Source organism: Hyla sarda, chromosome 6 (assembly GCF_029499605.1).
Source record: "Hyla sarda isolate aHylSar1 chromosome 6, aHylSar1.hap1, whole genome shotgun sequence".
Lineage (NCBI taxonomy): Eukaryota > Metazoa > Chordata > Amphibia > Anura > Hylidae > Hyla > Hyla sarda.
Window position 1 is genome coordinate 290,047,575 of NC_079194.1, and position 23,326 is coordinate 290,070,900.

A 23,326-nucleotide genomic window follows, 5' to 3' on the forward strand; every position below is an offset into this window, starting at 1 on the left:
TAGCTTGACAAACCGGAATGCGTTTCTTGAAAGTGCGATTGTGGAAAAGGAGCAGAATGTCCTGGATGTAACCGAGAAGCTGAATAAGATGAACAGGGTCTCCAAAACCCTACAGGAGAAGGAGGCGCTGAACAAAGATCTTCTTGAGAAACTAGATCAGTATGAACATCAGGTCAGGATGAACTTTAAAGGGGTATTACGGCCATACGCCATTTTTGCCATAATTTCCCAAAGTAGCTGCAAACATGGTGCTATTTTACTACAATTGTGCAAATCACTGTAAAATGTATGCAGTATAATTCAACATCTTAAAACAGCTGAAAGACTTCAAAACACTTAAAACATCTCAATTGTGATTATAGGTCAGATCACTTTTAGAGATGAGCGAACTTACAGTAAATTCGATTCGTCACGAACTTCTCGGCTCGGCAGTCGATGACTTTTCCTGCGTAAATTAGTTCAGCCTTAAGGTGCTCCGGTGGGCTGGAAAAGGTGGATACATTCCTAGGAAAGAGTCTCCTAGGACTGTATCCACCTTTTCCAGCCTACAGGAGCATCGGAAAGCTGAACTAATTTATGCAGGAAAAGTCATCAACTGCCGAGCCGAGAAGTTTGTGACGAATCGAATTTACTGTAAGTTCGCTCATCTCTCATCACTTTCTCCTAATGACAATATTTGTCTGAATAAGCACAGAAAAAATGCACTGAATAATAAAACGCCTCTAATCTGCACATAATGTGAACTGACCTTAAAGCGGTACTCCGGTGGAAAACTATTTTTTCTTATATCAACTGGTGCCAGAAAGTTAAACAGATTTGTAAATTACTTCTGTTTTAAAAATCTTAATCCTTCCAGTACTTATCAGCTGCTGTATGCTCAAATTTTTTTTAAATTTCTTTTCTGTCTGACCACAGTGCTCTCTGCTGACACCTCTGTCCATGTCAGGAACTGTCCGGAGTAGGAGCAAATCCCCATAGCAAACCTCTCCTGCTCTGGACATTTCCTGACCTGGACAGAGGTGTCGGCAGAGAGCACTGTGGTCAGACAGAAAAGAAATTCAAAAAAGAAAAGAATTTCCTGTGGAGCATACAGCAGCTGATTAGTACTGGAAGGATTAAGATGTTTAAATAGAAGTAATTTACAAATCTGTTTAACTTTCTGGTACCAGTTGATTTAAAAATAACTAAATAAATGTTTTCCACCAGAGTACCCCTTTAACCTACTTATAAGCCAGTTGAGTTCACCCTGGTAAGATGACTAAAGGAAAAGATGACTAAGGAAAAATAGCCAGCACAACAACCTAATACACAGGTGCCCGCTGCTGTGGCAAATACAAAATGTACAAAAAAGAAAGTTGCAACAGCACTCTAGGTAAAAAAAAATGGAGGCTCTTAGCGCACTTTTTGATCAAAATGGGGGGGGGGGACACATTTTGATCAAAAAGTGCGCTAAGAGCCTCCATTTTTTTGACCTAGATTGCTGTTGCAACTTTCTTTTTTGTATATCTAGATGACTAGTTGCAGTGATCAAATACCACACCCAAAGCCAGAGGATTCATGGGAAGTGTAGGTAGCATTAGGAAATCATTTAGTGATGGAATTGCAATCAGTATGGCTGCAGATTCCCGGTGTGCTTCTTTAGGTCTCAGATAAAGTGCTAGGATCTACCTTTTTATGGTCAAGCTCCATGGACAACATTATATGGTTCTCATAGTTCAGCTGGATGGTTGGTGTATATATATATGTATATATACTTTGTGTGGTTTGGCTTTGTAATATGGTTGATAGCTGTAGAAACTGATTTTTGTTCCTCAAGCCTATTACAATACTTCATAGGTTGAACCTTATATTCAGTCTTTTTAATTTCTTTTTATTCCAAGCTCGAAGAAGTCACAAGGAGACAACAGGCGTCGGAGTCTGAGAACTCGGCATTAAAAATGGCCAACGCTGAGCTCACTGAGAAGGTGTCCGCGTTTAAAGACAGGGTAAGTAAAACATATACAAGTGGTCCCTCAAGTTACAATGTTAATCGGTTCCAGGACGGCCATTGTAAGTTGAAACCATTGTATGTTGAGACCAGAACTCTATGGAATCCTGGTAATTGGTTCTGAAGCCACCAAAATGTCATCCGAAAATAGGAAAAGGTGAGGATTAAAGAAAAATAAGTAGATAACTAATATAGATAAAGCAAATAATTACATATAAAAGTAATAAAGATCTGCTGGGAGCTGTAATCACTGTCTATGTCAGTGTTTCCCAACCAGGGTGCCTCCAGCTATTGCAAAACTACAACTCCCAGCATGCCCGGACAGCCGTTGGCTGTCCGGGCATGCTGGGAGTTGTAGTTTTGCAACAGCTGGAGGCACCCTGGTTGAGAAACAATGGTTTATGTAGAGGACAGGAGCTTCTTCAGGGTCCTATACAGTACACACACTGTCCCAAATGGAGCCGCCCTTACTTGGTGTCCAAAAGGAGCAGATAACCCTGGTACAGGTAAAGAGTAGTACAGAACTTGTAGTTCCTCCATGTACTGTAGGGGGCGCTACCAGACAGACAGTCAGTGCTTGTACTTCAGTAATAGAGGTGATTTACCAGTGAATGCCCATTCTGATTGGTCAGTTGCTCCAGTTGTGACACGTTGCACAGATCTGGACTGTCTGTACATTGTATGTTGAGTCTGGTTTCAAGTTACAATGGTCCAGAAAAGACCATTGTATGTTGAAACTATTGTATGTTGAGGGATCACTGTACATAGAGAAATTAAGGGTTTGGGTTTATCGCACACGTTCCAGTCATCATCAGGCCATAGAAAGACAACATTTTAAAGGGGTACTCCACTGCCTCAGCACTCGGAACATTTCGTTCCGATTGCTGAGTGCGGGCGCCGGGGCTCGTGATGTCAAGGTCACGCCCCCTCGCGACATCACATCACACTCCCTCAATGCAAGTCTATGGGAGGGGGCGTGGCAGTTGCCATGCCCCCTCCCATAGACTTACATTGAGGGGGTGTGGTATAACGTCACGAGGGGTGTGGCCGTGACCTCATGGGCCTCGGCACCCGCACTCAGCAATCGGAACGAAATGTTCCGAACAGTGAGGCAGTGGAGTACCCCTTTAAGCCCAATCTATGGCTCATCATTGTGGAAAATCTGTGTTTGAAGAACCCAATCTGTCCCCTTGCTTATATAGAATAGATAGATTGCGTTGCCTAATCTAGAACCTAATCTAGAACCTAGCTTCTTAAAGGGGTACTCCGGTGGAAAACCTTTTTATTTTTTTTTAATCAACTGGTGCCAGAAAGTTAAAGGGGTATTCCAGGCCAAAACTTTTTTTTATATATCAACTGGCTCCGGAAAGTTAAACAGATTTGTAAATTACTTCTATAAAAAAATCTTAATCCTTCCAATAGTTATTAGCTTCTGAAGTTGAGTTGCTGTTTTCTGTCTAACTGCTTTCTGATGACTCACGTTCCAGGAGCTGTGCAGCTCCTATGGGGATATTTTTCCATCATGCACAGCTCCCGGGACGTGACATTATCATTGAGCAGTTAGACAGAAAACTTCAGAAGCTAATAACTATTGCAAGGATTAAGATTTTTTAATAGAAGTAATTTACAAATCTGTTTAACTTTCCGGAGCCAGTTAATATATAAAAAAAAGTTTTTGCCTGGAATACCCCTTTAAATATATTTGTAAATTACTTCTATTAAAAAATCTTAATAAAACAGATTTGTAAATTACTTCTATTTAAAAGTCTTAATCCTTCCAGTACTTATCAGCTGCTATATACTACAATGAAAGTTCTTTTCTTTTTAAATTTCTTTTCTGTCTGTACACGGTGCTCTCTGCTGACACCTCTGTCTGTTTCAGGAACTGTCCAGAGCAAGAGAGGTTTCTATGGGGAATTGTTCCTGCTCTGGACAGTTCCTGACATAGACAGAGGTGTCAGCAGAGAGCACCATGGACAGACAGAAAATAAATTTAAAATGAAATGAACGTCCTCTGTATTATATACAGCAGCTGATAAGTACTGGAAGGATTAAGATTTTTAAATAGAAGTAATTTACAAATCTGTTTAACTTTTTTTTGGCACCAGTTCATTTAAAAAAACATTTTTCCACCGGAGTACCCCTTTAAAGGAGTACTCTGGGTTATCTATGATCCTGAGAATGAAGAGGTCCCAGCACTGCAGGTGCTTCACAGTTTTTTCCTATAATATTCTGCGTTATGAGCAATCTGTAATATATTCTGATCAGACCCGTCATTCATCTAGGATGAGATTTTATTATTTAGAAGGTATGACGGCTGCGGAGGTTGTAAACACAATTATATCTGAAGTCACTCAACCATTACAAGGTTATCTATATCTATTATAATCTAAAATATCTTTTCTTGGCCCTACAAGGTGACCCTAAGTCCTAGCAGTGGATACATAATGTGTGTTGTAGGGCAATGTTTAGTTCAGAACACTACAGCGAATCACTTAGAATTTTAATAAATACGTCTACTATGAAAAACCAAAAGAGACATGAATGACCTTGTGGTGCGAAATAAGATAAAACAGCAAAAACCATAACTAAGCGAACCGGATTTACTCCATTATAAGTCGATGGTCTCTGTTGGGCTCTGGTGGTATCGTCTGATTGATGGATCAGGCAGATATTTGTGGCTTCCATTATAAGGAGAAGCCATGACGGCAGTGTGAACAGTCCTTTACCCATGGAGAAAAGACTTAGTGTTTAATCACAATTTTTTTTTTGTTTCTTTTTTTTTTTATTATTATTATTTATTTATTAAATTATGCAGTTTAATTAACAAACATCACCAATAAGGTGAAACATACAACAAACGCCTCCGTAGGTCCATAGGCTGACTCCATCACAATGACAAGGATGGAAGATAAGCAAAGACAATCACTAGAATGAGGGAAGGGCGCACCCGAGACCATCCGGAGGCAGACCCCACACCAATAGACAAACACACAATCACACACCTTACGAAGCCACTCCTTCATTGCCCGGGCGCTGTGTTTGGGATCATTGTCACGCTGAAAGACCCTGCCACGTTTCTTCTTCAATGCCCTTGCTGATGGAAGGAGGTTTTCGCTCAAAATCTCACGATACATGGCCCCATTCATTCTTTCCTTTACACGGATCAGTCGTCCTGGTCCCTTTGCTGAAAAACGGCATCAAAGCAGAATGTTTCCACCCCCATGCTTCACAGTAGGTATTGTGTTCTTTGGATGCAACTCAGCATTCTTTCTCCTCCAAACATGACTAGTTTGAGTTTTTACAAAAAAGTTCTACTTTGGTTTCATCTGACCATATGACATTCTCCCAATACTATTCTAGATCATCCAAATGCTCTCTCGCAAATTTTAGATTGGCCCGGACACATCTGGCACTGCATGATTTGAGTCCCTGGCGGTGTAGTGTGTTACTGAGGGTAGCCTTTGTTACTTTGGTCCCAGCTCTCTGCAGGTCATTCACTAGGTCCCCCTGTGTGGTTCTGGGATTTTTGCTCACCGTTCTTGTGATCATTTTCACACCACAGGGTGAGATCTTGTGTGGAGTCCCAGATCGAGGGAGATTATCAGTGGTCTTGTATGTCTTCCATTTTTTAATAATTGCTCCCACAGTTGATTTCTTTACACCAAGCGGTTTGCCTATTGCAGATTCAGTCTTCCCAGCCTGGTGCAGGTCTACAATTTTGTTTCTGGTGTCCTTCAACAGCTCTTTGGTCTTGGGCATAGTGGAGTTTGGAGTGTGACTGTTTGAGGTTGTGGACAGGTGTCTTTTATACTGATAACAAGTTCAAACAGGAGCCAATAATACAGGTAATGACTGGAGGACAGAGGAGACTCTTAAAGAAGTTGTTACAGGTCTGCGAGAGCCAAAAATCTTGCTCGTTTGTAGATGACCAAATACTTATGGTGGCTGACTAAATACTTTTTTGCCCCACTGTATATGGTAAAATGTTAATCCTCACTATCCCCAGGGGACCTTTTTTCCTCTGGTATGGAGAGGATATGAAGTTATAAAGTCTCCCCGGCCGCTCAATTAGTAGCCCTATGGGCGTGGAGCTATACTTACCAGGTCCAGCCATAGTGATGCCCCCTAGGTGTGATTGACAGCCTGCATCACCGCTATGCTCCATCTGGAGCAGAGCGATGACGTGGGCTGTCAATCGTGTCGAGGGGGCTTCACTACGGCCAAAGCAATAGAACCTGGTAAGTATTCCCCCCCCCCCCCCCCCCCCCCCCAGGGGCTTCGTACGATCTGATCAACTTCATATCCTCACCATTCCTGGAGGCAGAAAAGTCCCCCGGGGATGGTGAGGATAAACATTTTATCATATAGAACACCTTACCAAGCGTTATATATGGTAAACTCTGATGCTTGGTTCCCTTGCTAAGCTTAGCTTACTATGAATTAGATCATATATAACTCACTCAAGCTATGTGCTAATTATATAAATTTTATTATGTTTGTCCTTTTTTCCTCTACAGGTATCGGTGCAAGATTTATCTTTGGAAAAACTCCAAGTTGACCTTGATCAGACAAATGACGAACTGGATCGACTTAACACAAGTCATCTAGAAAAGCAATCGCAACTTCTTCACGACTTGCAGAGATGTGAGAGGGAGATAGACGGTCTTAAAGATCTCTTACAAGAAAAGGACAGAGAAATGTCCTCTCTCTCAGCAAGCCTGACTGAATATTCTGAGCAAGTTACCGTCTTGAAGGAGACCATTGATTTTAAAGAAGAGCAGATGAGCGAGATGTCCAACGCTCTGGTAAAAATGGAGAGAGAGCTTCACCATTTGAGAGAAGCGCAAACCTTGGACGTCCAGGAAAGCAGCAGCAAGATCTTGTCTCTGTCTGATCAACTAAGTGAAGTGGAGTCAGAGTTAAATAAAGCAAAACAGCTCAATGAGAGTAAAATGAAAGAAGCCGAAGAGCTGATGAGGCAGCTAAATGAGAATGACAAAACAATCAAGAGCCTTCGTCTTGAGATCCAAACGCAGGCAGTAACGCACAATAATCACCTTACGGAATGTTCTGCACAGATTGCAAACCTTAAAGAACAGATGAACGCATCTGTTGCTAAAGTTGATGAGACAGAAATTAAGCACATACAGGAAGTCGAGAGCTTAAAATTACAGATAGAGACCGATCACTCAGAAAAAGAGAGACTTACAGTATTGTTGGAAGAGAAGAGCACTCGGGAAGAGAGTTTTCATAATGAGCTGAAATCCACGAAAGAACAATACAACAAATTAGTTTCAGAGTTGTCGAAAAAAGATGAAGAAATAAAGGAGCTATTAAATCTCCTCTCGGAGCAGAAGGGACAATCCGGTGAAGAGTTGATAAGGAAGCAGGAGGAATTGTCATCTTTGCAGCTAAATCTTGTAATATTGGCACAGAGTAAGGAGGAACTGGTGAAGAACCTGCAAGAAAAGACAGAAGAATTTCAGAAGGAAATAAATGCAAAAACAGAAGTCATAAGTAAACTGCATTCAGAAGCAGAAGCACTCCGTGGGCAAACCAAAGGCTTAGAGACATCTCTGGCAGATAAAGAGACTGTTCTGAAGACTGTGATGAATTCTGTTGAGGAACTTGAAAGAAAAATTCATAGCTTGGAGGACCAAAATAGGCAAGTTTCCAAAGAAAAGGAAAGTTTACTGTCACAGGTTAGCCAAAAAGAATCTGAAATATCTGCTATGACCCAGACCCTGCAAGATATCCAGAAAAAGTTCTCTGAGAAAGAACAGGAGCTCTCAGATCTCCAGAATATGACAACCAGCCTTGTACGTGAGAAGGAAGATCTTCAGAAGGAAATTGAGTTAATTTCTGCCCAGAATTTTCAGAATAAAAATACAACCGCTGCTGAGGTAGAAGAGAAGGCTAAAGAGTGTCTCAACCTTGAGAATCGATTGCGTAAAGAGCAAGAAGCTGCGCTTAAGTTACAGACTCAGATTCGGTCTTTAAAACAGAACGTGAAGGAATCCAGGGCTGTTGCGCAGCAAAAAGAGGAGGCACTAAAAGCCAAGACTTCGGACTATGATACGGCATATGAACGGTTAAAGCAAAACGAAAAGAAAAACATGGCATTGGAAAAACAAGTAGAAGAGTTAAGTCATATGGTCGAAAGTAAAAATCAGGTCCTTGAGGAGAAAGACACACTCCTCACTACACAGTCTGTTCAGATTGAGGAAATAAGAAAGAACCTAGATAGGCTACAGAGTGAGGAACAGGCACTAAGAGAGGTCAACAAAAAAGTCACAGAGAATGAAGAAAAATTGAATATGGCTTTTGGCAAACTACAGCAGGATTTAGATTTAAAAGTTGTGGAAAATGCAAAAATTATGGAGGAGGTAGAAGCTGGTAGAAAGGAAATTGATAGGTTAACTCTCGAAAAAGAGTCCTGCATGTTGTCTATATCAGATTTAGAAGCTCAACAGAACACACTCCGGTTGCAGAGTCAGTCAACGGCAGATTCCTTAAATCAACAATTAAACGTGATCAAGATGGAAAAGGAAAAACTGAATTCTGACATTGAAATGCTAAAAACCACGTTGTCCAACAAATCAGAAGAGGTCAGTGTTCTGAGCTCTCATTCCTCACAACAAGGCCATACTATTTTGTCTTTGAAGGATCAGATTGATTTACTACAAATAGAGAAAGGGGATCTGCTCCGTAGTATTGAAGAGAAGGATGCTCTTCTTCTCCAAAAGGAGGAACTTATCCAGCAAACAGAGAAGAAGTTAGAAGGTGAAGGACACTATCTGCAAACTATTTCTGCCCTTCAAAATGAACTGCAAAGCTCAGTTTCGGACTGTACTCAACGGCAGCAAAGAATAGTTGACCAGGAACAAGAGCTCCAAAAGTTGAGTCACCAAATGCAGTTACTAAAAAACAAGAGTGAGGAAGCAGAATTATTAAAAATTCAATTAGCCGAACATGTTAAGATCATTTCAGAACTCCACTCTCAGCTCAAAAACCTGAAGGACACTGTAGGGGGACTGAATAGGGCTTTAGCAGAAAAAGATGAATGTCTGAAGGAGAAGGTGGACAGCTACGCGAATGTGAAGGCCCAGTTGTCTGAACTTCAAGACACTTTAGACGAGCAAAGAAAGGCAACTGAAACATTGCTGCAGGATAACACTCAATTTAAGGCAGCTGTATCAGAAAAAGATTTGACCATTAAGAACTCTTTGTCGGACATTGAGGAACTAAAGGAGAAATTTCGAACTAAGGAGGAGCAGTGTGATATGTTGATAAAACAGGTGACTGCTTTAGAGGAGACTAACACAAAGCAGCTCACTGATGTAAGCAAGTTGTCTGCTTCCTTGGAAGCGCAAGAAACTTTACATCGTGGAAAGGAGGAAACCCTAAATGCCGAATTGGAGCAAATCAGAAATGTAAGTTCTGCTCTTCAGAAAACTGTGGATGAACTTAGCAGTAAGGTTAAATTTCTTGAACAGTCAGTCTCCGAAAAAGATAACGCTGTGCAAAATCTACAGGAGAAACATGCTTCTTTGTATGAGCAAAAGCAGGAGCTGGTGGAGTCAAATATCCATAAGGAGGCCGAGATTTCCAAACTTCTAAATTCGGCAAGTGAAAAGGATGCTAGGCTTCAAATGTTGGAAAGCAACATTCAGGCTTTTGCCAGTGAGGTTAATCTATTACGTGAAGAACTAGACAAAGGTAGTTCTAATGTCAAAAACATATCTGAGGCGTTAAAGCTAAAAGACGATATTATATCTCAACATCAAAAAGCCGAAGAAGGGTTAAGATCTGAACTACAGTCTGTAAAAGTGGAGTACCAGGAGACTACTACCCAACAGCAAGCATTGCTTCTGGAAAGAGACGAGGCCCGAGCCCTGGTTCAGACCCTACAGGACAAATGTACTTCACAGAGTCAGTCTATTGATAATCTGAAGCAAGACATAGACAACTTAAATACAAGATTATTGCAAGACCAACAAACTGTTGCACATGATATACTACAGATAAACCAACAACTAGAGAGAGAAGTTCAAGAAAAATTGCAACTAGAAAAAATTTTGCAAATATTACAAATGGAACGAGAGTCCTCCTTGGCCATGTTGCAGAATGAGTTGACTGACAAAAACGCAGTTATAGGAAATCTTGAGCGACAAGTACAGGAAGCAGAAGCACGTGTTTCTTCTGGAGCAGAAAGCCTTAATCTGTTGCGAGCCGAGACTGCAGATCTTCAGAAAACTGTGACTGAACTTAGTAATAAAGTTAAAGCTCTTGAGGAATCTGTCTTGGAGAAAGAAAACACTGTGCAAAATCTACAGGAGAAATATGCTTCTCTGTATGAGCAAAAGCAGGAGTTGGCAGACTCTAATAGCCGTAAGGAGGCCGATATTTCCAAACTTCTAAGTTCGGCAAGTGAAAAGGATGCTAGGCTTCAAATGTTGGAAAGCAACGTTCAGGCTTTTGCCAGTGAGGTTAATCTTCTACGTGGAGAACTAGACAAAGGTAGTTCTAATGTCAAAAACATATCTGAGGCGTTGAAACTTAAAGACGATATTATATCTCAATGTCAAAAGGCAGAAGAAATTTTAAGAATGGAACTACATTCTGTGAAAGTAGAGTATCAGGAGACTTCTACCCAACTGCAAACATTGATTCGGGAAAGAGAAGAGTCTCAAGCACTCGTTCAGACCCTACAGGATAAATGTCAGCATATTGAAAATCTGAAGCAAGACGCGGACAACTTAAATTCAAGATTATTGCAAGACCAGCATACTTCTGCACTTGACAAACAACACATAAGCCAACAATTAGAATCATCAATTCAAGAAAAATTGGAGCTTGAAAAATGTTTGCAATCCTTACAAGTAGACCGAGACTCTTCCTTGGCCACATTGCAGAATGAGTTGGTTGATAAAAACACAGTTATAGTAAATCTTGAACGTCAAATACAAGAAGCAGAAGAACGTGTTTCTTCTGTTGCAGAAAGCCTGAACGTGTTGCAAGTCACGAATTCTGATCTTCAGAAGCAGGTTAGTGCCCAAGCTGAGGAAAACTATGCTTTGAAAGTACATATAGAAAACCTAAAGCTTAATCTTAGTGAACTGCAGCAACAATCAGAAAAAGAGGTTATGCAAGTAAATGAGGAAAATGGGAAACTTAGAGAAGAGAATGACAGTTTAGGCAAGGACATTAAAGTAAAGGAGGAAGCACTACAAAGTTTGCTTAAAGACTTGAATTTTGTTGATAATCGGTTATGTGCTTTGTGTGATGAGAATTACTCAGAATGTGAGAAACTTGAACAACAGTATGGTTACAGAAGTAAGTTAGAGAAGTTTTCAATGATGCTATGTGTGGCATCGGACTACAAGTCAAGAGTAGCAGAGTTAAAGGAAGAACTTCAGGGAAAAGACAGAGAAATCGAACAGAAGACTCAGTCTATTCTCTTGTTGGAAAAAGAGAGAGACCTTCTGCTTGATGGGTTACAAAAGGTCAAAGAACAAAGCATAGGTAATGAATCATTAATGGAAGAACTTAAAAATGCTAAGGCTACAACTTCTCATGTCCAAAGCATCTTACAAGAAAAAGAGAATGTTATCATTGAATTGAACACACGTATGTTAGTTCTTCAAGAAGAAATACGGATATCCAAAGAAGAGCTTGAGAACACCAATACATTGCTGAATGAAGAAAAAACTAAGATTGTAGAGCTTATAGAAGATGTTAATAAGAAAAATGTGCTTGCCCAAGACCTCCATGTACAGGTTAGTCAGCAGAAAGAGTTAATATCTACTCTCAGTGATCAAATAAAAGAAAAAGACGCTTCTCTGATGCAGGTTATGGAAGCTATGTCAAGCGAAATGGTAAAATTTACGGATGAAAAAAATGTCTTGAGCGTAGAACTTAAGAATTTACAGTCTGATAAAAGTTATTTTCTGTCACAAATCTCTGAACTAACTGAAAAATTTGAGGCTTGTGAGAAGAAATTACAGCAATCTGAACAGGTCCTGGCTGATAAGGAACTCTATTTAAGCAAGTTGGTCAGTGAGAAAGATCTCCAGTCAGAGAAATTCAGTAAAGAAAGGGAGAACTTAAAGAGGAAACTTCAGGCCGCGTTAGTTATAAGGAAAGATTTAATGCAAAAAATTGAGAAACTTGAACAAAGTAAACAAGACGAGTTAAGAGGAGAACAGATGAAAATGTCTGAACTTGAAGGAACTGTGGAAGAATTGAATGGGAAATTAGAAGCTATAAGGATGGAGAACGAAGATCTGCAGGCTCAGGGACAGCTGGCTAAGCAAGAATTACTGAAGAAGGATGCAAAAATAAGTGAACTTTTGAGTGCTCTATCTGAAAAGGAACAACACCTTGTACAGCTCCAGAATAATGTCTCTGAACTGCAGCAAAGCTTCTCAGAGAAAGACAACATGTGCCAGGAATATTTAAGAACCATTCAAGAAAAAGAACAGAATCTACACCAGACAAAATATGCTCTCAAAGACAAACTAAAGAGTCTAGAAGAAGAAAATATACACTTGTTGGAAAATCTTGAAAACTTAAAAATATGCCTTGAAAAAGTTAAAGGCCAAACAAGCTCACAAATGTCCCCTGAAGCAACATCAAGTGTTGATCCAGATTCTACTTCTGCCGAGGCTTCATTTTCACACGCGGAAAATTCTATCGTTCATAATAATGTTCATGCGTCACTTTTATGCAGCCAAGGGAATTCTGAGAGTAAAGAAAAACATGGCGGCATTTTGCAAAGCCTTAATAAAAGCATTAAAGAGTTTGAGCTGCTACAGAAAGCACATTTAGACTTACAACATTCGTACAATGCTAAATTCACAGAGTGTGAACGAGAAAAAGAACAAGTGCATACTCTGCAACAGCAAGTTCAGGCACAGCAGGAACTGCTGTTCCAGAAAGAAACTGAGCTGAATAATAAAGAGTTGGAAGTGGAAGATCATAAAAAGAGGATTGAAGAGGTTTCACACAGGCTACAGGAATTAAAGGCTCACGAAAAGGCTGCTTCTGAGTTGACCATGGGTATCCATGAGAAGGATGCAGAGCTTCTGAGAGTAAACTCCGAACACACGCAGTTATTAAATGAAATGCAGATATTGAAAGCAGAGGTAGACAAATTGTCCAGGGACATTCAACAGCATCAAGAGCAAACTCACTTTCTGACTAGTTTAGTGTCTTCTAAGTCTGTAGAGTTAGAGCATTGTGAAATTAAAGTTACTTCCCTTCAGAAAGAGTTGGATGTGGCTCATATGATGATTGAAAGTAACCGAATGACCATTCAGCAGTTAACCAGTGAAAGAGATTCCCACTTAGAAACTTGCCAGGTCAACCAGTCAGAAATTTCCACGCTGAAGCATAGTCTGGAGCTAAAAGTTGTTGAGTTATTAGAAAAAGATAAAGAAGTGGCCGCATCTAATGATTCCCTTCACTTGAACTTAAAAATCTATGAAGAAGATATGGAAAGAATGCGTTGTCGATTAAAAGAACATCAAGAAGAATCAAATACACTGAAAAGTGATTATAAGCAGGTCAAAGAAGAGCTGGAAGAAGCTATGTCAAAATTAGAAAAAGCTAAAATTGAAGTATTGGATTTGAGAGCAAAATTAACAGTCTCTAATAAAGATGGAATATTGATGGTGCAGTCTAGTATTCAACCTTTGCACAGCCCTGGTCTTAGCCCGGAGTTTTCTAAAACAAAATCTACTTTTAATAATCTTCAAGAAGAAGGCTGCAATGGCCAACCGATGTGTGAAACGTGTTCTAAGAAACAGGCCATTATTGGGGATCTTGAGAAACAGATTATCAGCACCAACAAGATCAATGAGGACCACCAGAGGAAACTTTCAGAAGAAAGCAGTTCTAAAGAGCAACTTCAGAGAAAGCTGCAGGCAGCCTTGGTGTCGCGTAAGGATTTGCTCAAGGAAAATAAAACGCTTAAACAAAACATTCAATCCTTAACTCGGGAAACAGAAGAACTTAACCGTTCACTTTCCGAAATTCAGGAAAAGCAGCTCTCTGAGATTTCGTTACTCACAGAGCAGAATAATGATCTCATGTCTAAGAAAGAACGCCTTTCACTGGTCAATGAAAATCTTTCGGCGGCTTGTGAAAGCTTGAAATCTACAATGGAATCTATTGTCCAAGAAAAAGAAGCATTTTCTTTCCAGTTGAACTCTTTAACAGATTCCCAGACAGTTGAATTGACCGGATGGAAAGCTAAGCATGGCGAATTAAACAAAGAATATGAGTCCCTTCTTCAAGCGTATGAAAACATTAGCGATGAAATTGATAAGATGCGACATGTCATAGACATAACAAAGAAAGAAAAAAATGAGGTAGTGATGAAATATCATGACCTTCAGAGCGAAAATCAAGGGCTGGTAAGACAAATTGAGGAGAGCGATGCAGAGATGGACAAACTTAGAACAACTCTGGAGTCCAAAGAGATTGAAATGAAAAAATTTAAATTAGAAAATGAGCGGCTTCTTGATACAGTGGAGAAAACGTCTCTCGTTGATGAACTATCCCAACAAAATGGGAAACTGACAGAAGAAAATAAACGTTTAAGAGAAATATGTGAGAACTTGAAGACCTCTCTGGATAGTAAAGAAAAGGAAAATAATAGTATTTCCGTCATTAAAACAGCTCTGGACAAGTTACAAATGGACATGAACATGTATAGATCCGACGTGGAGGTGAAAATGTCTGAGCTGAGTACTGAGAACGAGACACTGGCCAAAACTGTTACAGAGTTGGAAACTAGAGTACAAGACACTGAGCAAAGCTTGGAAAAGAACGAAGTAGAAAAACTTAGTATTCTAGAGACGCTAAACAGCACTGACCAGCTGTTAAAACAAGAAAATACCACTGTTCAGAAATTGGAGGCTGACCTAAGTAACATGGAACTCGATAAGATGAAGTTGAATGAGAAAGTAAGAATTCTAGAGGCCGACAAGGTCATTCTTCTAGAGGAGATTGAAAGTATACAGGAGCAGTTTTGTAAAGTGAAAAATGAGAGGGAGAATTTGGAGATGGAATTACTTAAAGTTGTAAAAAACAACAGCTTGCTATCTGACAAATTTAAGTCGCTCCAGGCACAAACCCATACTCTAAGTCAGCAGGTAGAGTCTCTCAGGGCAGAGAAAAACAGTATCGTTCGTGAAAAAGAAGAACATCAGCTACAGGTTCTACGGGATCTAGAACAAAGGATTAAATATGCTCAAGATGACAGCAGAGGAACCAAAACCAAATCCAAAGAATTACAAGAACTGCTCAAGGAGAAGCAACAGGAGATTAACCAGCTTCAGCGTGATTCCATAAGATTTCAAGAGCTCCTATTAGACCTTGAAGGGGCCCTAAAAGAGTCAAATAACCAGAATGACATGATTAAAAAAGAACTTGACTGCACATCTGCCCAGCTCACCCAAGCCAGAAGTAATATATCAATTCTGGATAAAGAACTTTCAAACTTAAGGGGGGGTAAGAAGCAAGTAGACAAAAAGCACTTGCTGTCTTCTGAAAACTTAGTTAACAAAGAGTCAAACAATAAGTTCTCTAAGCCAAATGTAAGAAATGGTATAGACAGAAATGAACTTGAAATTGGATTAAGTTATGAACCCAAAGAAACTGTTCTACAAAATATGGCATTAGAAAAGTGGCCTCTTCCGGAGGTGACGGATGTTGAGTTGAAGGCATTAAAGGACATAATCACAGAAAATGAGCAGGAGATCCAAAAGCTTAAACTAGAAGGCGAAAAAGTTAGAATCGATATACAGAAACAGGTCACTATGTCTCAGCATATGAAACAAATCATTGACAACAAAGATAAGGAGATCTCTATGTTAATATCCTCCAAAGATGGTGAAATATCCAGCTACCTGGAACAAATACAAAGTCAGTATCGTAAGCAAGCAGAAGATTACGAGCACCGATTGTCCTCTGTTGAAGCAGAAAAGGCTAAGTCCGTTTTGGAGTGTCGAAGGGTTGAAAAAGAATATGAAACCCTTAAATTAAAGTATGAAAAAGCCGAAAAGGAAAAGGCTTCGATAGCTAATGAGATTGAGGCCTTTAGGAAGTCAATATCTTCACTGCAAACTGATCGAGATCAACTCAGTTCCGATCTGCAAACTATCAGTCAACGCAATGAACGTGTCCTAAGCCAAAAAGACAACATCATTGTTTCTGCTGTCGATGAAAACAGTAACCTTAAAGAAGAACTTAGGAAGGCTTTAAATAAAGTTGATGACCTTAATGCTGAAAATGCCATGCTGGCAGCACAGCTCATTCGCTATAGGGAAGATCTGAACCAAGTGCTTTCTCTGAAAGATGAACAATTAAAGGAATTACTGAAACAGAAGCTGGAGCTGATTAAAAATCTTGAGCAACAGAAGTGTGATCTTGAGAAGACGTGTAGGGATATGCAGAGCACCATTGAGACCCTGCAAAACTCGGCTGAGACTTTAGAAGTGGAGAACCAGAAATTAACGTCAAAAGTTAAAGATCAAGAGGGTCTTATAGCTGCCATCAACAAAGAAAAGCTACTTGAAGAATCCAGGAAGAAGTATAAGGATGATCAGGTGAAATCTGACTTGGATCTGATAGATTTTGAACAAAATGATGATCAGTGGGCTAGTGAAAATGATAAGGCAGATGAAAACGCTAGTGAAGCCTATTGGGGACTTTTCCATGAGAATAAGCAGCTGAAGGCTCAAAATGAGTCTTTCGGGAAAGCAATGGCAGCCCTACAGGACAATCGAGATTCCTTGATCGATGATTTTAAAGAGTTGCAATGGCGATATGCATCTGAGCTGAAAGCTGAGAAGATCCGAGGAGATGACCTTGAAAGTCAACTAAGAAACTTTAAATCCCAGATCTACGTTATTCTCAAAAACAACACCCTCCTTAGTGAACATCTTGCCACGGAAGACCAGATCACTGTGGACCATCTGGCTGCTGCAATAGACTCTTTGTGCAATTCCCTAACAAACAAAGGTTTGGAGGTCACCAGCCTCTCTTCCGAGTGCGCCACTTACGCTCAGCAGATGGATGCTTTCTCCAAAGCTATGGCAAGCTTACAGCATGATCGAGAGAGATTACTCCAGATGCTAAAAGAAGGAACTGTAGTTAAGAAGTCTAAACAAGACGATACTTCTGTTAAAGAGGTCATCACAGAGCATGAACTTAACATGAATCTCTTACAGCCAGATAAGTTAACACAGGTAGGTTTAATTGCTGTTTGTGTTATCTATTTATTCGATATGCAACAGCCTAGATGAAATGTGTATGAGTCGATTAAAATTGGTCACGTTCCTGCGAAGGATCCCAGCATCAATATGGCAGGCTTAGATGGCAGATCAGGAACAAAAGCTAAGAGAAAAGGAGTATCGAATGATAAGTCTCATATTGCTGAAATAATTTGGCATGACCGACTTCTTTTTTTGGCGGACATTTATCAAAATGCGTGGTCAAGATAGTCAAATGCAGCTATTAGTTTATTTTAGTCTACTGTATGTAGTCAGCTTAAGGTCGTGTTGAAACGCCACATCATTTCCAACGCAGAATTTCAGTTTGCATGCTGCAGAGTTCAACACAGTTTTGGACGCGGTTTATTAACCCATACAATGGGGCTATTCCATAAAAACACTGCAGTAAGGGTGAGATCACACTGCGTTTTTATCTCTGGTTCACTGTACAGTGTAATTTGGCTGTATACAAAAAACATAGGCAGCTGCACAAAAAAAAGTATATGTTGCAATTTTTTTAATGAAGTGAACGGGAAACGGATTCTGCTGTACGGCATAGAGCAACATCTGTTTTTAGCATCTATTGACGTATACTTTGGACATATTTTGACGTATACGTGAAACATTGGACATCTATGTGTTTAGGATCACTTTCGGGTTCTTCGGTCTACAACCCGCAGCTCTCCAGCTATTAGAAAACCACAACTCCCAATATGACCAGTCATGGTGTACTGGGAGTGGTAGTTTGCCACGTTACAGACCCCCACTGTAGTTCTTAGAGCAGTCATGTCATGTATGGATCATATTCCAGTATAGGCAATCAGTGCAATTTGGTTACACATCTTTATTAAAATATACTTTATACACAGACCAATGAATAATGCATTGTCTAAACGGTGTCTTACTGCAGCTTCAGGCATGTTCTGGTCAAAAGTGATGCATGTTGTTTGCATATTTTATCTACTACAAGACTTGAAGACTTTCTATTTACTTATCAGTACATTTGGTTATTTGCTAGGTGACGGAACTAATCAATAATTCAACATCGGAATCTCAAAAACTGAGGACGAGGATTCAGGAGTTGGAGAGGCTACTGCTAGAGGCCAAGTCTGTGCAAGACAAACTGGAGAAAGAGATTACTGGATACCAGTACGAGCTATCCGAGCTTAGGTACGATTTGATGGATATCGGTTTGCCCTGATCCTATTCCTGTAAAGCTAGATATAGATGCAGGGATATTATGCTCCTTCCTTTTTTTTTTTATACTTAAAAAGTGCATGTTAGGTAGGGCTCCATATCTCCTGCCACATAATCATTAAAGGAAAATGGTCATCCTGTTCACCCACACTAAACCCAATACACCGGGTTATAGTGCGGGTGAGCAGGAGACCGATGCAGGGTCTCTGACTATCATACATACCTGCACTCCGGCGCTTGGTCCTTCTGAAGAACAGCTTCTATGTTCGCTGAATTGCGTGCTGGAGGCAGCCTCGCCGGGTGAATTTTGAATATTTATGGTCGCTGGTCATGTGAACGCTCAGTAGGCTCACGTGACCAGCAACCATGAGTATTCAAATTCAGCCGGTGTGCCCGCCTCCAGTGCGCAATTTAGTGAAGATAGAAGCCGATCTTCAGAGGGACCGGGTGCCAGACTGAAGGTATTCATGTTAGTCAGAGACCCTGCATTGGTCTCCTGTTCACCCGGTGTATTGGGTTTAGTGCGGGTAAGAAGGATGACCATTTTCCCTTTAAGTTTTCAGCTTAAAGGGGTTAGCCAACCTTTTGCTAAAACATTTTTATCCTACTGGTGGTGGGAAAAAAAATAATAAAAACATATACTTGCCTATCCCTGGTCCCCCACAGCTCTCCTGTCTTCTTCCTGCTTCTGAAATAAGCACTTGGTGCAGGACCTGCTGGCGCAGCCAATTGCCACAGTGGTGTCCTGTCTAGGCCAGTGATTGGCTGAGCGGACAGGTCCTGCAACAAGTTCTCATCTCGGAAGAAGACAAAAGATCAGGTGGCTTAATGGAGCCGGACAGGAGTTGCTGGGGACCAGCAGAAGACCGGAGAATGGTAAGTATAGGGTTTTTTTGTTTTTTTTGTAGCAATACCTTGGGCAACCCCTTTAAAATTGGTGCTTGTTCATTGATGTTTGCTGAAGTTGACAGCCTTGGGTCTTCAGTTTTCTATTGGGACAGGAACCTGACTGGCAAACAATCCAACCTTTTAGATGGCAACCCTTCAGGAACATTGTGCTGCAGGATGTAAGAGTCAGTCTCAGGCTTTGTGGTTTGTAGCCCTAATTAATAACAAGCACAATTGAGAACTCCTCAGACTACATATTAAAAGCCTATGGTTACCTAAACCCCCACTTGGAGAAATATTGGCCTACTACTTTTGTATCGGTTTCATGGACCTACTCTAAAATGCCCTTATACTTAAAGGGGTACTCCGGTGGGAAACTTTTTTTTTTTAAATCAACTGGTGCCAGAAAGTTAAACAGATTTGTAAATGACTTCTATAACAAAAATCTTAATCCTCCCAGTCCTTATTAGCTGCTGAATACTACAGAGGAAATTCTTTTCTTTTTGGAACACAAGAGCTCTCTGCTGATATCACGAGCACAGTGCTCTCTGCTGACATCTCTGTCCATTTTAGGAACTGTCCAGAGTAGGAGAAAATCCCCATGGCAAACATATGCTGCTCTGGACAGTTCCTAAAATGGACAGAGATGTCAGCAGAGAGCACTGTGCTCGTGATGTCAGCAGAGAGCTCTGTGTTCCAAAAAGAAAAGAATTTCCTCTGTAGTATTCAGGATTAAGATTTGTTAATAGAAGTAATTTACAAATCTGTTTAACTTTCTGGCACCAGTTGATAAAAAAAAAAAAAAAGTTTTTCCACCGGAGTAACCCTTTAAGGTAAGTCTGGAATTGATGTTCTGTAAGTGGCTGCCATACATACAGTGTCGCTTATCTTACAGGGAAATGCAAACCAGACGGTGAATTGTTGAATGTCAATATTCTCAAGGCAGATAGCCCACTCCCAAGGGTGGCACAGTAATAGCCGTCTACCAGATGCTCAGCTGACCCCCATTGAAGGTGGATGACACCTTGATATTTCCAGCTTATGTTGCCTAACTTTCAATTTTTCCTTCCCGCTTTTTACACCAAGGGTCGAAAAGAATGTCCTTGTGGCTGAAGCAGAAGCTGTTCGGCACCAGTTCGGCACGGTCATTGCCGAGAAAGACCGTCAGATTGTAGAGCTCCAGAAGATCCAAGAACCTGCACGGCAGAATGATAAGATGCACAAGGAGAAGGTAAGTGCCCTCTAAATATGGAAACAAACAATGAAGCCTGTGTGAATCCCCGTGCACTTGCACCAGGATGAGGCCACTTGGCCCACATTTCTTTAAAGCATTGTTTCCCAACCAGTGTGCCTCCAGCTGTTGCAAAACTACAACTCCCAGCATGCCCGGACAGCCAAAGGCTGTCCGGGCATGCTGGGAGTTGTAGTTTTGCAACAGCTGGAGGCACACTGGTTGGGAAACACTGATCTAGAAGAGACTACCCTCTATTGTTCCCAGACAGCCATAGGCAGTCTGGGCATGCTGGGAGTTGTAGTTTTGCAACAGCTGGAGGCACACTGGTTGGGAAACACTGATCTAGAAGAAACTACCCTCTATTGTTCCCAGACAGCCATAGGCAGTCTGGGCATGCTGGGAGTTGTAGTTTTGCAACAGCTGGAGGCACACTGGTTGGGAAACACTGATCTAGAAGAGACTACCCTCTATTGTTCCCAGACAGCCATAGGCAGTCTGGGCATGCTGGGAGTTGTAGTTTTGCAACAGCTGGAGGCACACTGGTTGGGAAACACTGATCTAGAAGAGACTACCCTCTATTGTTCCCAGACAGCCATAGGCAGTCTGGGCATGCTGGGAGTTGTAGTTTTGCAACAGCTGGAGGCACACTGGTTGGGAAACACTGATCTAGAAGAGACTACCCTCTATTGTTCCCAGACAGCCATAGGCAGTCTGGGCATGCTGGGAGTTGTAGTTTTGCAACAGCTGGAGGCACACTGGTTGGGAAACACTGATCTAGAAGAAACTACCCTCTATTGTTCCCAGACAGCCATAGGCAGTCTGGGCATGCTGGGAGTTGTAGTTTTGCAACAGCTGGAGGCACACTGGTTGGGAAACACTGATCTAGAAGAGACTACCCTCTATTGTTCCCAGACAGCCATAGGCAGTCTGGGCATGCTGGGAGTTGTAGTTTTGCAACAGCTGGAGGCACACTGGTTGGGAAACACTGATCTAGAAGAGACTACCCTCTATTGTTCCCAGACAGCCATAGGCAGTCTGGGCATGCTGGGAGTTGTAGTTTTGCAACAGCTGGAGGCACACTGGTTGGGAAACACTGATCTAGAAGAAACTACCCTCTATTGTTCCCAGACAGCCATAGGCAGTCTGGGCATGCTGGGAGTTGTAGTTTTGCAACAGCTGGAGGCACACTGGTTGGGAAACACTGATCTAGAAGAGACTACCCTCTATTGTTCCCAGACAGCCATAGGCAGTCTGGGCATGCTGGGAGTTGTAGTTTTGCAACAGCTGGAGGCACACTGGTTGGGAAACACTGATCTAGAAGAGACTACCCTCTATTGTTCCCAGACAGCCATAGGCAGTCTGGGCATGCTGGGAGTTGTAGTTTTGCAACAGCTGGAGGCACACTGGTTGGGAAACACTGATCTAGAAGAGACTACCCTCTATTGTTCCCAGACAGCCATAGGCAGTCTGGGCATGCTGGGAGTTATAGTTGTGCAACAGCTGGAGGCACGCTGGTTGGGAAACACTGCTTTAAAGGATCATTTCCATTACAAGAGATGGCATATCTTTAGAATCAGCGACTCTTACCAATTATGAGAATTAAAGGGTCCCTTCAATGTTTTTCCGCAGCCTCCGGATGCATGTGACTGCAGTTACTTGCCCAGCTGGGCGGCTGGATGCCACTGGGATGGGAAAGACTGTGAAGGTGACCGCAGTATAGAATTAGCTCTGCAGCCCCTTCATTCTCAGGATTGGTTGGGGTCCTGCAGGTGCGACCCCACAGATTACAAAAGTAATGGCATATCCTCCAGGAAATACCCCTTAAAGGGGTACTCCGGAGGGGAAAAAAATAAATGTTTTCAAATCAGAAAATTGTACAGGTTAGTTATTTACTTCTATTAAAACATTTTTTTTTTTAAGTCAACTGGTGCCAGAAAGTTAAACAGATTTGTAAATTACTTCTATTAAAAAATCTTAATCCTTCCAGTACTTATTAGCTGCTGAATACTACAGAGGAAATGGTTTTCTTTTTGGAACACAGAGCTCTCTGCTGACATCACGAGCACAGTGCTCTCTGCTGACATCTCTGTCCATTTTAAGAACTGTCCAGAGAAGAAGAAAATCCCCATAGAAAACATACGCTGCTCTGGACAATTCCTAAAATGGACAGAGATGTCAACAGAGAGCACTGTGCTCGTGATGTCAGCAGAGAGCACTGTGTTCCAAAAAGAAAAGAATTTCCTCTGTAGTATTCAGCAGCTAATAAGTACTGGAAGGATTAAGATTTTTTAATAAAAGTAATTTACAAATCTGTTTAACTTTCTGTCACCAGTTGATAAAAAAAAAAAAAAAAAAGTTTTCCACCGGAGTACCCCTTTAATCCTTCCAGTACTTATCAGCTGCTGTATGCTCAACAGGAAGTTGTGTAGTTATTTCCAGTCTGACCACAGCGCTCTCCGCTGACACCTCCTGTCCATGTCAGGAACTGTCCAGAGCAGAAGCAAATCCCCATAGCAAACCTCTCCTCCTCTGGACAGTTCCTGACTCTGACAGACATGTCAGCAGAGAGCACTGTGGTCAGAAAGAACTACACAACTTCCCCTGGAGCATACAGCAGCTGATAAGTACTGGAAGGATTAAGATTATTAAATAGAAGTAATTTACAAATCTGTTTAACTTTCTGGCACCAGTTGATTTGAAAATAATGCTTTCCTCTGGGGTAAAGGAATATAACCT

At 41.1% G+C, this 23,326-nt stretch overlaps 1 protein-coding gene across 4 annotated transcripts in view; it reads left to right on the plus strand.

Annotated features, from left to right (window-relative positions):
* Positions 1–23,326, plus strand: part of LOC130277234 (golgin subfamily B member 1-like) — a 108,421-nt gene that overhangs the window by 71,003 nt on the left and 14,092 nt on the right. For all 4 annotated transcript variants that reach the window (XM_056527694.1, XM_056527695.1, XM_056527696.1 and 1 more), the window contains exons 19-23: positions 4–172; positions 1,881–1,985; positions 6,508–17,247; positions 18,290–18,441; positions 20,443–20,587. In XM_056527694.1, coding sequence (XP_056383669.1) covers positions 4–172; positions 1,881–1,985; positions 6,508–17,247; positions 18,290–18,441; positions 20,443–20,587 — 11,311 coding nt within the window. The remainder of the gene's footprint in view (positions 1–3; positions 173–1,880; positions 1,986–6,507; positions 17,248–18,289; positions 18,442–20,442; positions 20,588–23,326) is intronic.